General features: G+C 43.6%; 1 protein-coding gene across 2 annotated transcripts in view; it reads right to left on the bottom strand.

Moving 5' to 3' along the window:
• Positions 1-16,481, bottom strand: part of LOC144763169 (amine sulfotransferase-like) — a 528,038-nt gene that overhangs the window by 151,653 nt on the left and 359,904 nt on the right. For both annotated transcript variants that reach the window (XM_078648509.1, XM_078648508.1), the window contains exon 6: positions 4,265-4,359. In XM_078648509.1, the coding sequence (XP_078504635.1) occupies positions 4,265-4,359 (95 nt within the window). The remainder of the gene's footprint in view (positions 1-4,264; positions 4,360-16,481) is intronic.

Genomic DNA, 16,481 nt, shown 5'->3' with positions numbered 1-16,481 from the left:
GGCCCTGTTGGAACTAGGCTTAGTGGAGGACAATGAGCAGCAAGGACACACAAATTCCTCAGTTATCTTACCTGGGGACCAGTGAACAGAACATTTCCTAAAGGGGGCCATGCAGAGTAGAGAGGCCCTATCAAAGGTGATAAAATGATTGTCTGCTGGAAGAAAACCAGCATAGTGGCTGGCGCTGGATGCTCCTGGGATGCTAACAGGCGCAGACGTGTTTGCCTTTGGCGCGCCGCGGCTTCCTTTGTAGGGATAAGGGCTGGACAACTAGAGTCCGCACTTACCAAGATGGCGCCTTTAGAGCGTCCCAGACGGAAAGAGGAGAAAAGTAAAAGACCACGCTTCCCTAGTGAGAAGAACCACCTCCCCCTCCCAAATGCGACCAAATGGAAAGAGGAAGGTTAAAAATAAAGTTTAAAAGGGACCACTATAGCCAGTAAATAAAGTGCAGCGAGAAGCCAAAACAGAATCAGTCAGAGTCACATTCAAATTTAATAACAGTTTAAATTCAGTAGGTAAAACGAGCAGTACAAATACGGAGCAATTAGTAGGGTTCCCAGAGCCTTACTGTATCTGCGCCGGGGCTCCCTTTGTAAGCATAAGGGATGGATGACTAGAGTGCGCACTAACCAAGATGGTGCCTCCAGAGCTTCCCAGCCCGGAAGAGCAGAGAAGTAAAAGACCATACTTCCCTAGTGAAAAGAACCGCCCCCCCTCCTCGCAAATGCGGCCAAAAGGAAAGAGGAAGGTTAAAACCAAGTTTAAAATGGACCGCTTTGGCCCGTAAATAAAGTGCAGTGTGCAGCGAAAACAGAATCAGTCAAAGACACATTCAAATTCAATAACAGTTTAAATTCAGTAGATTAAACGAGCAATACAAATGCGGAGCAAATAGTCGGGTAAATGCGTTTACTTCAGGCTGTATGATACATCGAATGATGTCTCGAAAAAGTTCTGCAATAGAGAATACACCAAAACTCAATTGCTTAGAGTTAAGCAAACCAATATGCATGATAAAGGTGGTAATGTACCGGGATTTTTCTTCAAGCTCCAATTGGTGATATCCGTTATTAAGTTAAGTCGAGAGAAGAACTTTGCACCGTTCAGTTATCATATAGGCAATGTGTGGACCAGGATTTCTTTCTCTCTCAATTTCCTTGTTGGCCTGACACATGTAAACGTATATGCGTACAGCTGCTTAACTGTCTCTGTTTTCACTACTACAATTGGAGAAACCCACAGTGTCGGACCAGTGGAGCATTCAATAATGTCATGTTTAAGTCACAAGTTAAGTTCCTTTTCAATAGCTTCATGCAAATAAAATGCAATGCATCTGTGACTTTGAGCAACAGGACGCACATCCTCACATATGTGTAACTTTACTTTAATCGTTTCGAGTTTTCCTAGCCCATGAAATAATGAAAGAAATTGACTCACAATTTCATGATGCGCATTCATATTTCTGTTCACTTATATGAATCCAAAATCAGCAGCAGTATTGAAATTCAGCAAACAGGAAATTTGAAGCTGGTCCATGAAATACATGAATAGGTGCTTGTACCACATTGTACTTGTATTTCGTTGTGGCCACAAAGGATCCTTGACTCTTTAGGGGCGTTGTAGCAGCCCATGTGTATACTTTTGTTTTTTGCTTAGTAAGTTGTGGTACTGGAGTCAGATCTTGAAACTTCTCTTCAGGCATGATATGTATCGACACGCCACTGTCAGTTATGAATAGGATTGATTGCCCATTTATTTTTAGAGTGTTCTTCGGACAATGTTTCAATGTACTTGGTGCTTCTTCATGTCAATTTTTCTTCACTTTGAATATTTTCTCACATTTGACTTGTGCATGTCTTTCTGAGGAACACATTGACATTACACAATTATCATTGTCACTTTCACTGGAAACTGAGACCGAGGACCTCTTTGCTGATGAGTTAGATGATGTTCGACTTTGCTTGGTGTCGATTTGCCTAGGTTGGTGTCATTGCTTGGCCTTGTGGGAGCACGCTGAACATCACTGAGTTAGTGCTCAGTCTGCCATTTTGTCTTCACGCTGTGACACACTTACTTTTATATTCACCCTGCAAATCATCATGAAATAGTTTGCTTTACTACAGCTGAGTCCTATTTGCCTAATGGAGAGACATTTTCATTTGTGTGGAAATGACAATCCACATCTGTAACATGTTCTCTTTTTCTGTGGAGTAATTGCCTGGAGTCCCTCTGCCTGTGCCTTGGCTTACTTTTCATGTTTATGTGTGAATTACTCTGACCTCCATGTCAGTCGCCTGACGATCAGCACACTATGCAGCATGGGCAACCTTGAGGATGTGTTCTATACTCAGTGTTTCCTAGAGAATTTTCATTAAAAAGAACTTGTCAGGCACCCATCGATTTTTTGGAGGCATCATTAAATTAATTGAGTTTACAGCGCTACACCGGAACATCCTGTCTCTCCACAAGCTCATTGATCATATGTATCTTTCATAATACACATTTGTCAGTGGATTAAACTTGACATTCAAGGCAGTTTTTATTTGATCATACGTCACTTCACCTTGTTGTGGTATCTTTTTCAGGCCTTCTTTCACTCCTTCACCAGCCAAGTACCTCACATACTTTATAATCTTTCTATCATCTTTTTCATCTATCACATCTATGAAAATCTTCAAACGTTTCTATACATACAATCCATCTATTGCCAGTATTGGGTTTCTTGGCAGTACAATTGCAGTTGGCGGTTTTAAGAATGCAGCAGTCGTATATACATTGGTGGACAGTAGTGGTCTCTAAGGAGCTTCTTGTGGAACTTTACCAGGCAGAGCTCTCTAGCACCTTGTGATGTTCTGGCTGCCAGGTCAGCCTTAACAACTCTTAAGCTTGTATCTCGCCCTTGCTCTCCATTGGAGTAATTTATCTTATGGCAGTTAAAGGAGTTGTTCTGGGACACTATGTGTCAGCTTTGGTAGTGCTATGGCTTCTTCAGGGTAGCATCTCCACAACTACCACCTCTGACCCTGCTTCTGGTTTTGCTCCGCAGCACGTTGTGGTATGAAGTTTAGTTAATGGTTCTTCTGGTCAGTAGATAAACCTTGTATTCTACTAGTCCATGAAAGCGGATAAGGCTATGATTTTTGGTCCGCTTTGTACTGGAATGTTTCTTCATAACCAACTGGTAATTTCAGCTTTATAGCACATGAATTTCAATTTGATTTATACTGAAGTATCGCTGTGTGCTGGTTTTGTGACCTGCTTGCATCTGCCTTTAGCATTCTTACTCCTTTTAGTGTATTGTATTGATTTGTGGAATTGTGCAGTACCTTTTATGTGTGACTGTTTCATTCAATTCCTGGCCACCGAAACAGTCTTTTAATGTTGCTTTCTTTATCTTGAAGTGGTCTATACAGGCTGGCATTGTGCTGAGAGTCCACATGTGCCAGTATAGATTCTACACTTCAACTGTTCTACACGTGGCATGCAGAAGCAGTTTGCTGGAGCATGGCAAACTCCCTGGCAGAGCGCTTTTAGTGCACGGGCTTCGGATACCCTATCTCATCGCTAGTTTTAGCATCCTGCCAGCCAAGTCACTCGCCAATAACAACGGCACATATGGTGAGTAGTAGTAAACGTCTTTATTCTGCTGCGTGTAAGTCATAACTCAACATACTAAGCCTCCCTTCAACTCATCACTCCAACGCTTATGTCACAGGCCTACGGTGTGCAGTGGGAACTAAAAAAGTTCCAGTGTTCTTTTATTACAAGACACTACACAAGCATCGTGGTGCAAGAGTGAAACAAACCTTACATGTGATTTATGATGCCACGCAAGGCCACTTTGCATGCCTCTTGGTGGCTCCATAAATCTGGAGTACGGCAATGCAGCACAAATCACTGTTTACCTCTATTCTGTCCTGGTAATACATACCATGTGCGCTGCGTGGACAACTCGATGCAATAATTGAACTATTTTGACGATTTTCATTCATTTTGTTGCGCTAATTGGCTCCAAATTGGTGTTTATTATGATAGACACTCATTTGTTCATTTGAGACAACGGCGCAGAACAAGTGAGGAATCAGACTGGGGTGCTGTTAAAAGCATACCTTTTCAAAGAAATACCTATTTTCAGATCTCAGACATGCTACAATGCTGTGGACTTAATAACTACTATAAACAACTAAATAACAGCATGGATATTAAACAATGGTAATTAAAATATTTAATATGATGATAAACACTGTAACATAAAGCTTACCTTTACCATATCCTCATACGAAATTGCTAGGAAATTGAAATTCTCTTTCTGTGTGACCCAGCCTCTGACATGTTCGAACCAGGAGCCAGCAAAAACTATGGAAGATATTAAAAGATAAATATTTTACTAACTTTGTTATTGCTGCATACTTAATTAAATCTGTAATTTACCACCACCCAAATGTTATTTTTTTTCATTTTTGGTATTAAAAAAGTGTTTTTGAATGAAATTGCAAAGTTAATGCTCAAAGTTTCAAGGGTGTAATGCACACTATACACCACTCGCTGCTTGAGTTGCTCCTTGTAGACAGGTTTGTTTTTAACACACCATCCAACCAAGGGTTATAGGGAGCAGATAGGATATATAAGGTATTGTGTAAATTGTGTGTTGGACACCCTAACGGGTGTATTTCAGTGCTATTTCAGTTTTGTGTTCACTGGGTCATAACTAACGTTTAAAAGTTTTTTTTCATTGAGCTTAATGTTCCTGAGCACACACTTAATGAAACAGAAGCCATTAAAAATGTTAGAAATTATTTTGCTTGATTGGAATACAGGAGGGGAAAGAGGGGAGTGATGTTCGGAAGTATGTCATCGATTTATTAAAGGGTGCCCTCCCAGAGTTATCTACTTGGGATCTGGAACTTGAAATACAAAGGGCACACCGCTTCCCTATCACTCAAAAAGCAGTGCAGGATAAACCTCGTGCAATACTTATCTATGTTGGGAACTTTCTGTTGCGAGAGGAAATAATCACCAAAGCTAAGCCTCAAGCCAAATGTAAATATAATGATGTGGTTTTTTTTGCACGTCCTGATTTCTGCCACACCACCGTGGAAAGAAGATGGAGAATGAGGCAGCTCATTACTCCATTTCAAAATATAGGATGTGAGGCTTATCTTCTATTCCCAGCTCGATTGAAGATTGGGTCAAACGGGAACTTTAAAATCTTCTACTCCGAGATACTCGCACAAGAATATCTCAACTCCCTGCAAGATCAACGGAAAACAAGACACAGAGAGAACACTGAGAATAGTGATCATACAGTTGCCCTTAGAGATACTTTCCTAAAGAAACGAAGATAAATAGAATTTGGAAGAGGAGGGGAGAAAGGGTGGTGATATCTGGGGGTGCAAAGTCACCTGTCAGGATTTGTTTTATTTTTCTGTTGATCTAACCGGTAAAAGATAGATTAAAGATTGATATTAGTGTAGTAAGAGTGGTGGTGGTGGTGGCAACCGTTCATAAACAGGGGTGGAATTTGGTGGTTATGTACTGAGCACAAGGAGATAAAGTGGAAAGTCTGGGGGAGTTGATGGGCTCGACATCCAGGAGGCAAAGTCGGCCAGATATAGGTCCGCTGGACCTATTTGCCTGTAGGGGGGGTGGGAGAATGAGGGAGGGCAGTCTGGGGTGGGGACGGGGGTGGGGATGGGGAGGGAAATGGACAGGGCACATAAGTATAAGATGTTTGACAGGATTTGATAAAAGTAACGTATACCAGTCGTATGTTGTGTATAGTGATGTTGAAGATATGGAAGACATCATCGAGATTAACAAGGAAGTTTGTTTACTTAGCGCGCAAGACTTAGCATTGCAGAATGTTTATAGAATGTTAAAGAGAAGCAAGCGGATATGGGGTGAAGGGAAGAAAAAAGAAATGAAAAAATGTCTATCAGATTAGCGACATGGAATGTATGCGGTCTAAATGATGCATTGAAAAGGCGGAAGATCGGAATGCGGCTACGGCAAATGAATGTAGATTTAGTGTTCCTGCAGGAGACACATATAATGAGCACTCAGGAGAGTCTTCTTAATCAGTTGGGGTTTCAATTAATAGTTACTTCTAAGCAGGGAGTCAAGCAGAGAGGCGTAGCCATTCTTTCAAGAAATAAAAGCATAGTAATAAGGAGAAAACTCAGAGATAACTGGGGGAGATGGGTTATGGCCGAGGCTCTACTAGGTGGGGTGTGGACAACATTAGTCGCAGTGTATGGCTCTACACAGGACGATCCTGAAATACTACACTTTTTGGATACTGAGCTGGCAGATTGGGCACCACGAGTCATTATAGGAGGAGATTTAAATATCAACGGTGCGGAAGGTTTGGGATCGGGTTCAATAAGGCAATATAAGGGTAGGAAGAAAAAGGTGTATAAGGCCCTTACTGACCTTTTAGCAAATAATACATTACGAGATGTCTGGGGGTCAACTAGACCAGACCAGCCGGGTTATACATATTATTCTGCACCGCACCAGATATGTGTTAGGCTGGATTATTTCCTGGTATCCAACGATTTAATTAGCTTAGTAAAAATTGATAGATTACCCCGGTTATTCAGCGATCATAACCCCTTGATTCTAACGTTAAAGCAGAGTGGGGAAGTAACAACAAGGAGGGATTGGACATTTGAAAGGGGACTGCTTTTAGACGAGGATTATATAAAACATATGTCTAAGTGGATCACTGAATTCTTCGAGCATAATAGAGGGAGTACTGCAGTTGGTATAGTATGGGATGCCTTTAAGGCAGGAGCACGTGGTGAAACATGTAGTTATAGTGTTTTCAAGAGAAAAACAGAAAGACTGCAATACAAGGAGAGAGAGGAAAAAGTATTAGAGGCAGAAGAACAACTGAATAAGTGTGTAATAAGGGGAGAGCCGACTGAACAATTCATAATACAACTATTGAAGGTGAAAAGTGATGCAGAGGAAGAACTAGCTAATAGGGCCGCAAAACAATACACGGCCAGACGGGAGAGATGTTACGAGTTCAGTGAGAAAGTTGGGCGAGTACTCGCTATACGAACTAGGAAGATAGCGGCGGCAGGGATGATTAAGGAAATAAAGGATGAAAAAGGACAATTACATTCAGATCCAGAAGAAATCCGGGAGGTATTTAGGAAGTTTTATCAATCTTTATATGATGAGGGAAATTCTAGTACGGTGGAAAGAATAAATGAATATCTTCAGAATATAGAGGCTAAAACCATTTCTTCGGAAGATGCAGATGAGCTTGAGACTCTCTTGGATGATATTGAGATTAAAAAAGCATTGAATGCTTTACCTTCCGGGAAGGCAGCCGGACCTGATCAGTTACCAACTGAGTTTTATAAGACTTTCTGGGGCTGTTTAGGTAACGATTTAATTCAAACATTTCAAGCTGCACAAAGTGGGGCATCTGTTCCTAAATCATGGAGTGCGGCTGACATAGTTTTAATTTTAAAAAAAGAGAAACCCCCGAGCGAACCAGGGTCTTATCGCCCAATAACATTAATGAATAATGATACTAAGATATATTCAAAGGCATTGGCCGCAAGGTTTGCAAGTATTATAGGGACCCTGGTTAGTGATAATCAACATGGTTTTATTCCCAGTAGAGGGACCACTCATCATATTAGAAAAGTGATAACTTTATTTGATGTGGCGGAGGTAGCAGGAGACCCGATGGCAGTTATGCTTTTGGATGCGGAAAAGGCATTCGATCGGGTCTCCTGGCAATATTTGTGGCAGATCTTGGGAAGAGCTGGGATTAGGGAAGGGTATCTGAAAGCAATCCAGACTTTGTATGCTGATCCAGTTGCGGTATTAAGGATAAATGGGGGGAAAACAGGTCAATTTAGAATTAAGAGAGGAACTCGTCAGGGCTGTCCGTTTTCTCCCTTGTTATTTGCCATGTATATGGATCCTTTAATACGCAAGATTGAATCAGCACCAGAAATTACACCATTTTGCACAGTTCTTGGGCCAAGTAAGATATTAGCCTATGCTGACGATGTCGCAGTGATTACACCCTGCCCTTCAGAAGCAACTATATTTGTAGAGGCTGAGGCTTTAAGATTTGGTCAAGTATCAGGGTACTTATTAAATGCGTCAAAAACGCAGATTATTAAAAATTCATTGACGCCCTGTGACGACAGTAGAGTAGTGTCGGCAGGGAAATATTTGGGAATTAATATTATGTCTGATTTGGATAGCCTGGTAGATAGTAATATCGCTCCAGTAATTGAAAAAGCGAGAAGAGATCTGGATCGCTATGAGAATCTACATCTATTATTAGTAGGACGAGTTAATATTATTAAAATGCTAATTCTACCCAAATTACTATATCTCTTTAGGGCAATACCACTTTTAATTGAAAATAAGTGGTTCAAAACTTGCGAAAGAATGGTGAATCGGTTTATTTGGGCGAGAGGTAAGACTCGGAGAGCACTGAGGTATATGTCCCTACCTAGGGAGAAAGGGGGATGGTCGCTGCCGGATTTTAAAGTATATTATTGGGCAGCAGCAATGCAAGGAATGGTTGGATTAATGGGGGGCGCTGAAATGGATGGATGGGATAAGATAGGATCGCTTGCTATATATGGCTTAGCTTTGGGTATGAATGCTGAAAATATTTTTTTGAGATTTACTGATGGAAGTTACTATAAAAGAACTCGTTTTAAGACAATTATGGCGGCCTACAATATATGGAAAGGATTTTCTAAAAAAATCGGAATAGGGAAATATAGTGCATATACCAGATTCAAAAATAATCCTTTATTACCTAGGGCAGTGTTTTCAGGGGTGATATATCAAGAATGGGAGAGCCGAGGTATTGGTATGATTGGAGATGTGATGGATGATAACGGTATGTTACAATTTATTGACCTAAAAAATAAGTATATGTTAAACACAAATCATTTCTTTAAATATCTACAAATACGGAGTTGTATACTAAATAAAAGAGGTGGGGCCTTAGGATTCGGGAGGAGCATTATGATGGATCTTATACAAAAAGGTAGTGATTGTACTATAAAAAGATTTTATTTGGAAATGACAAAGTTAAAAAAAGATGATCTTGAGAAATGGATAGTTAAATGGTCCTTAGATCTAGATATACCTAGAGAAAGAGATGTCTTTTCGGAGTCACTCGAGATGGGATGTAAAGTATTATGTTCATCGTCTCTTCAGGCCCAGCACTACAAGAGTTTATATCATTTGTATTATACGCCATGGAAAATTGCTCAATGGGGGGCTGTTTCGGGCACCACGTGTTTTAGATGTGGCAGTATGGAGGCTAACTTACTGCATATTTTCTCTACTTGTCCGCATTTAGATGAGATAAAACATAATATTGGGAATTTTTTCCGAAATGCCTTGGATACAACAATAGAGTTGGATTCAGCAACAATTTTGTTGGGTGTCTCCCCCAATGGTCAAATAATTTGTAAACATTTTTTGTTTGTAGCAATGGCGATTTTTAGATTGCTTGTGGCCTCAACCTGGCTAGATCCAAATCCTCCCACGTATCATCAATGGCTTGGGAAAACTTTGTCAATACAAAAATTGGAGACAGCTATTTATTCTAGGAAAGGGAGAAAGGGTAAAAAGCTGGGTATGCAAATTTGGGGCCCTCTAATTCAGTGGAATTTGGGAACTGAATAAGCAAGTGTGTAATATTCATATATGTATAGGTGAAGGTGAATATATATGATTTTGCATGTATATATAATAGGATAGGATTGGTATGTAGTATGTATATTGTAGTATTATTTCCCTTTTTGTTTCGAATATGTGGCTGCCTTATGAATTGTATTGTGCCTTGTCCATGTAATGGGGGAGGGGGGGAAAGAAAATGAGGGGAAAAAACTTTCAATAAAAACATTTAAAAAAAAAAAAAAAGAAATTATTTTGCAGATATAATTACATAGTACATTACCTTTACCACTTTGATTGAAATTACAATGAATGCAGTATCATTATTTGATTTGATTATGTGTTGTTTATAAGTTATTTTTTGCATTAGGGTGGTGTTAGTTATTTGTATAAATATTGCTAGGTCGTATGAATTGCATTTGGCGTGCAAGTTATATATTTGCATGGCTGGTATGTGAGTTATGAAACGTACTCCTAACCAAATCTTCCAAATTTCTTCCAAAGTTTTTCAGTTTTAATTCTTAACCATAATGGCAATGCAAATGTGGTTTTCTGGGTGGAAGTCGCAGGTTTTTCTAAACATATGTTGAGGTGCAATATTCAACACTAGCCAAAACCTCTCTTTAACAATTTTTAGGTAACATTTAGTTGTTTTGTTATCATATAAATAATTTTATAATTTCATGTGTCCAACTCTCCACTGGTGGCCATCTCCAGCTGTGCATAGGCTTTGCCTAGTGTGGAGGGTGGTTATAGTCCTTGGACATCCAACCCTCATGGTCTTGCTGTGCAGGTCTGAAGGTGTTGGCCACATGGTAGGACTTCCAAGCCCTATGAGCCAACCTCCACGAGTACCCAACTCATGGGCAACCAACAATCACAGTGCTTGGCTTTCAGCATTGTGCCACAGGGTTGGTTGGGGGGCCTGTCCTCTGGCCAGGTCCCACACCCAAACTACAACAGGTGGCTGAACACTGCTGCTCACAACCTTCGGTCCTCAGTAGCGAGGTTGACTACAGGCCCTTGCCTCTGGCCAGCTTCCGCACCAAACTCTCCTTGGCCAGCCAAACAGTGCTGCATACAGCATTTAGTTGTTTACCATTGGATTTTTATGAGCCCGGCCATAATCCTGGCCCTGTGCCCTACATAGTGACCAGGCCCTGCTCCTGTCATGCAGTTCCTCTAAATCTATATAGGACCTACACGATTAGACAACATAAACTATAGGAGTGGTGTCCAAACTGATTCCTGACACCCCCACCGGATATGTTCACCTGTATATCAGCTAGCTCACAGTGCCACTATGACCTCCTCTACTCAAGGAGAAAATAGTTTCGGGCAACTATCAAACATGAGAACCCGTTCCCTCAGGGATCATGGAAACAGTACAGTACTTTTCGCTCAGTCACTCATGATCACTTTGTCTCAGAGAGATACACAGAATAAACGTGGGGCACATTTTCAATAAGCATTTATTGAACCAGTATCATGCTAGTGTAAAATATATGTGCTGCAACAACCATAAGACAGAATCAGATATAACGATTATAATCACCAATAAATGCATGGTAGATTTCTATGCAGAATATAAATACATGACAGTAATAATGCGTGCTCGATGCAGACCCTAACTCGATGTACCGAAATGTGCCTAGCATGTATGTATATGTATAGCCAAGAATCCCCCTAGAATAGAACCAACCCCATTACCTGGTGTGACAGACCACTGAGTGCTGGGATGTCTGCATGCAGGAACCTCAGTGTCTCGCGTCAGTGTGTCAGCATGGAAGTCTTTCTCCTCTGCCTGCCCCAGAAAAGAGGTGGTGTTTATATACCCAAAAGTTAGCCTTAGGGGTTCTATCTTGCTGTGTCATGTCAGCCGAGGATGACGAAATGGATGACCCTTATACATAGTTATTATGCAGAAGATGGTTGTCCTGCTGTGATTCTGAGAATCCTCATGCATAATAAACAAGGCTAGTTTTCGAAGAAAACCACAACATTTATGCAGCACTTAACTAGGTAAAGGGTCAGCCCAAACCTGTTATGTAGTACAATGGTACGGTAAATGTAGGTGAAAGGTTAGATGACTACCCAAGACTATATTGGGGTACGTTACAAATTATAAGACCCACTCCTCATCCGACCGGATGACATACTAAAAGGGGCATGTCTTTCTAATCAATCATAAAACATTGTTAAAATGTTCAGAATAATAATTACTAAAATGTATTTTTTTAAAATGCCCAAAAACTCTATAGGTCCATTATATATGTTTGAAACGCTCTATAAGTCCTTTAAAATATGCTCATATTTCGAGTTTGAGCAACTGAAAGCATCTGAAAGCCATGGTGCTCAGTTAGAGTAAAGAAGATAATTTGTTTTTTATTCCAATTTCGGTTGTTTTGGAAAAAGGCCAAATTCTTACCAGCACACAGAGAGTCAAATGTTTATGTGTTCTGTGTGGGAGACACAACATCACTGCTGCTTGCCTTTGCAGATGATGGTCCCTGTAACACTTGACAGATCAGCTCAAACAAGCACAGATGATCTTCTTCAGTTCCCATAGCAGATGCTGGGGAAGTATTTGAAACACCCAGAGCCTGTGTGCCTGTAGTAGAGCCAATACCCAATCCATCAGGAGCTGAAGCATCCCGTGGTGGCTTTACGAACGCCAACATCACCTTGGGAATACGCTGATTACACTGCACTACGTGGGCCTTTAATGGGTCCAGCAGTACATCGACGTCTTGTGGTGCAACCGATGGAAGTGTTAGACAGAGATCCAACATGCATTCTCCTTCGCAGAGCAAGCAGCGGAGAACAGGCAAAACACAGTCAATCCAGACTGGTCGGAATGATAGGAACCAAGACTTCCTTAGCTCCCTAAGTCGAGGTGTACCCAGATGGAGTACCATACGATAACGGTGCCCCAAGAGCGTTGTTTCCATCTCCTTGATGTCTGAGACATCCATCGAGGAGCAGAAAAATTTAAATCAGGATTCCCACTACCAGTGAAATGAAATGAAATGAAAAAGGAACTTAATTAAGCGCACTGTGGCCAAGCGGCTTCCTGGCGCTGGGGGGAAAAAGGGAAAAAAGGGGAGGGGAAAAGGGAAGGAGAGGGAAGGGAAGAACGGATCCAGTAATGCAAACGATGGAGCTAACCAGGGAAGGCCTGAAGAAAGAGAAAAGTTTTTAATGCTTTTCGGAAAGCCGGATAAGTAGGAATTGATCGGATGGAGAATGGAAGGCTATTCCAATACTGAGGGGCAAGAACCGAGAACCGGGTGCCACCGATACGGGCTTTACGGAAGCGGGGGACTTGAAAAAGAAGTTGGGAGGACGAGCGAAGAGTGCGAGAGGGAGTGTAGGGAGTGAACAAAGAAACAATAAACAGAGGGGCCGAGTGGGTGAAGGCTAAAAAGGCTAGACAGGCTAGTTTGAAAGAAGAACGAAAACGTACAGGAAGCCAGTGAAGGGACTTGAGAACAGGCGTGATGTGGGAAAATTTGGGAAGGTGAAAGATGAGCTGGGCGGCTTGGTTTTGGATGGCCTGGAGCCGGCGCATTTCATAGGCGGGGATGCCGGAATAGAGGGCATTCCCGTAATCGAGACGGGAGGTGATAAGGGCTGAAATGATGGATTTGAGGGCGTCAGTGGAAAAGAAGCGAGAAATTTTGCGAATGAGGCGGAGGGATAAGAAACAAGATGAAATTACAGCGCTAACTTGGGAGTGAATGGAAAGGTCACTGCTGACTTCAAGGCCTAAAGTACGAACAGTGGGAACTGGAGTGGGGGGAGTGCCTAAAGAGAGGGGCCAGTGAGAAGGGGACCAGGGATTAGAGGGGCCACCAGTGAGGACAAGCTCCGTCTTGTCGGGGTTTAATTTGAGGTGGTTCATGATCATCCAGTCCGAAATGAAAGTTAAAGTGGAACTAATAAAGGAAGAAGAGTCAGGAGTGGAGAGATCAAAGATGAGCTGGAGGTCATCAGCGTAGTTATAGACTGAGACCCCCAGCTCGCGGAGGGAAAAAATAAGAGGGTAGATGTAAAGATTGAAAAGAAGAGGGGAAAGGGAGGAACCTTGGGGGACCCCACACACAAGAGGGCGGGGGGGGCGGAAAAGCCAGCAAGCTGGACTGCCTGGGACCTACCCTGAAGGAAGGACTTCAGCCAGGATAGTGCTAACCCCCTGATGCCGGCTGCGCTGACACGGTCGAGAAGGATGTCATGATCAACCGTGTCAAACGCAGCCGACAAGTCGAGGAGCACCAGGGCCTGGGGGAGGTTGGAGTCAGCCCCTCCCTTAAGCTCGTCCAGGACTGCAGTGACGACCGTCTCGGTAGAGTGTCCCGGGCGAAAGCCCGCCTGGTGGGAGGCCAGGAGGCCATGCCTCTCAATGTGTGAGGAGAGGCAGGAGGTGACATGGCTTTCCACAATCTTCCCCAGGTAGGGGAGAAGGGAGATAGGCCTGAAGTGAGAAGGTGAAGAAGGGTCCAGGCCAGGTTTTTTTATTATAGGAAGAACAATAGCCGTTTTGAAGGAGGAGGGAACAGATCCTAGGGCCAGGGATGAGTTAAGAAGTGTGAGGGGGGGTCCAGGAGAGTGAGAAAAAAGGGTTTGAAGGATCCGGGCCGGCGCACAGTCAGCTGGCGATCCCGATTTGATCTTGACCAGCAGAGCAGAGAATTGTGCAGCAGTGATGGGGGGGAAGAGGTCTAACAAAAAAGGCGGAGGGGGGAGAGGGGGGATGACCAGGGTTTGAGAGACTGCGGGAATGTTGGCTTTAATATCAGAAATGTTGTCGATAAAGTGATTATTGAGGGAAAGACAAAATGGGAGGGAAGGGACAACGCTAACGTTAGTACGATCGGATGTGGCAAGTTGTTTTACGAGTGAAAAAATCTCTCGGGATTTGTTGGAAGAGCGGGTGACTTGTTCGGAGAAGTATTCCATTTTTGCCGAGGTGATAGCTTTTTTATAGTCGTTGAGTAATGATTTGTACTTAATACGAAGAAGAGGACAGTAGTGGTGCCTCCATTGGCGCTCTGATCGCCTGAGATTGAGTTTTAACTCTTTGAGTTCACTAGTGAACCATCTGTGGGCCTCATGGGGCCGGCCAGATTTGATGTTTTTAAGAGGGGCGACGAGGTCACAGGAGGAGGATAACCAAGCACAAACAGCATCAGCTTGATCTTCCAGGGAGAGGTCGGTCAAGTCAGGCGTAGTGGAGGCCAGAGAAGAAGAAAGAAGGGAGAGATCTGTCTGATTCCAGCAGCGGGCTCTCAAGTTTTTGGGGCGGGGGACTTTAGGATGAGAGGAAATGGGAATGTTAAAAGAAATTAAGAAGTGATCTGACCAGAGACAAGGGAGAGTGGAGAGAACGGAGAGGGGGCAGCGCAAGGACCAGATTTGGTCCAGGGTGTGACCCTTAACATGAGTGGGTGAGAAGACGTGAGGAAGAAAGTTTAAAGAGTGAAGAGTTGCCGAAAAATCTTTAGAGGTTGAGCTTTCTCGAAGATCATCCGGCCAATAATTGAAGTCACCTAATAGGACAACTGCCGAGTTGTTTACTGATAAAGTGGCCAAGATGTCTTGAAAAAGGGGGACAAATTGAGGCATAGGCAGAGGGGGCCGATAGACAAGGACAAAGGTGAGGGGGTCAATGAGATTAGTGGACCGAGCGACCAGGAAGTCTACGTTGGGTATAGGAGAGTGGTGAAGAAGCTGAAACTTCAGCGTGGACCGAATAATCATTGCCACTCCTCCGCCGGTTTTACTGGCCGGTCGGTCCGCACGGAGGGCGTAATGTGTGTCCGGATGGATAGTTAGAAGATCGGGGAGAGAATCAGGGGAAAACCATGTCTCCGTGAGAAAAAGGTAATCAGGGGAATCTGTGGAAAGAAGATTGAAGAGTTCAATTTGATGCTTGACAGCTGACCGGGTGTTTAACAGAAGGGCCGAGGCTGCACGGGGTGACGGCGGAAGGGAAGGGGTTGCCTGGTGGACCATAGGAGGGGGGATGGAGGGTAAAGAAAAGGGGGATGGAGTTGAGCAGGAAGGTGCAGAAATGCCGAATGAAGCAATACGTAAGGCTAACGGGAGAGGGACAGAGGTGGGAGCCATGAGTGAGGATAATTGGGCGGAGGTATAAGACACAAATTGGGCAGGGTCTATGGCCCCGGGTCCCGGCCGGTCGTGGACGGGCGCAGACGGGCTTGCCTTAGGCGCGCCATCGGCGCGCAAACGGCGCGCCCGTCCGCTGCGCGTACGGTGGAGGCACATGATAAGTAGGGCTAAAGAGGGGCGTGGCCAGAAAGAGTGGGCGTGGCCGGGGGAGCGGCCGCTGAAGGCGGCGAACGGGGAGTCCTGGGTCCGCTGCAGCATCAAGCTCGGCTGCGCGGGAAAGCTGTGACAGGGAGGGGTCCCTGGATGCAGGTGAGGGTAATTTAAAATAAAGCGCTAAGCGAGCGCTATGCTAGCTAAGTGCGATTAAAATGAATCAGGGCGTTAGCTGGTACTCCCGTGGAAGGCAGGGGAGGAATCCGTCTGTTTGTTCGAGCTCGTATTCAGCTCCTTATTAAAGGTCCCAGATGGGCGTGGCCAGAAAGAGTGGGCGTGGCCGGGGGAGCGGCCGCTGAAGGCGGCGAACGGGGAGTCCTGGGTCCGCTGCAGCGTCAAGCTCGGCTGCGCGGGAAAGCTGTGACAGGGAGGGGTCCCTGGATGCAGGTGAGGGTAATTTAAAATAAAGCGCTAAGCGAGCGCTATGTACCAGGTACCAGTACCAGGATTAGCGG

This window comes from Lissotriton helveticus, chromosome 6 (genome assembly GCF_964261635.1).
Source record: "Lissotriton helveticus chromosome 6, aLisHel1.1, whole genome shotgun sequence".
Taxonomy (NCBI): Eukaryota; Metazoa; Chordata; class Amphibia; order Caudata; family Salamandridae; genus Lissotriton; species Lissotriton helveticus.
This window is presented reverse-complemented; position numbering and strand designations above follow the sequence as displayed.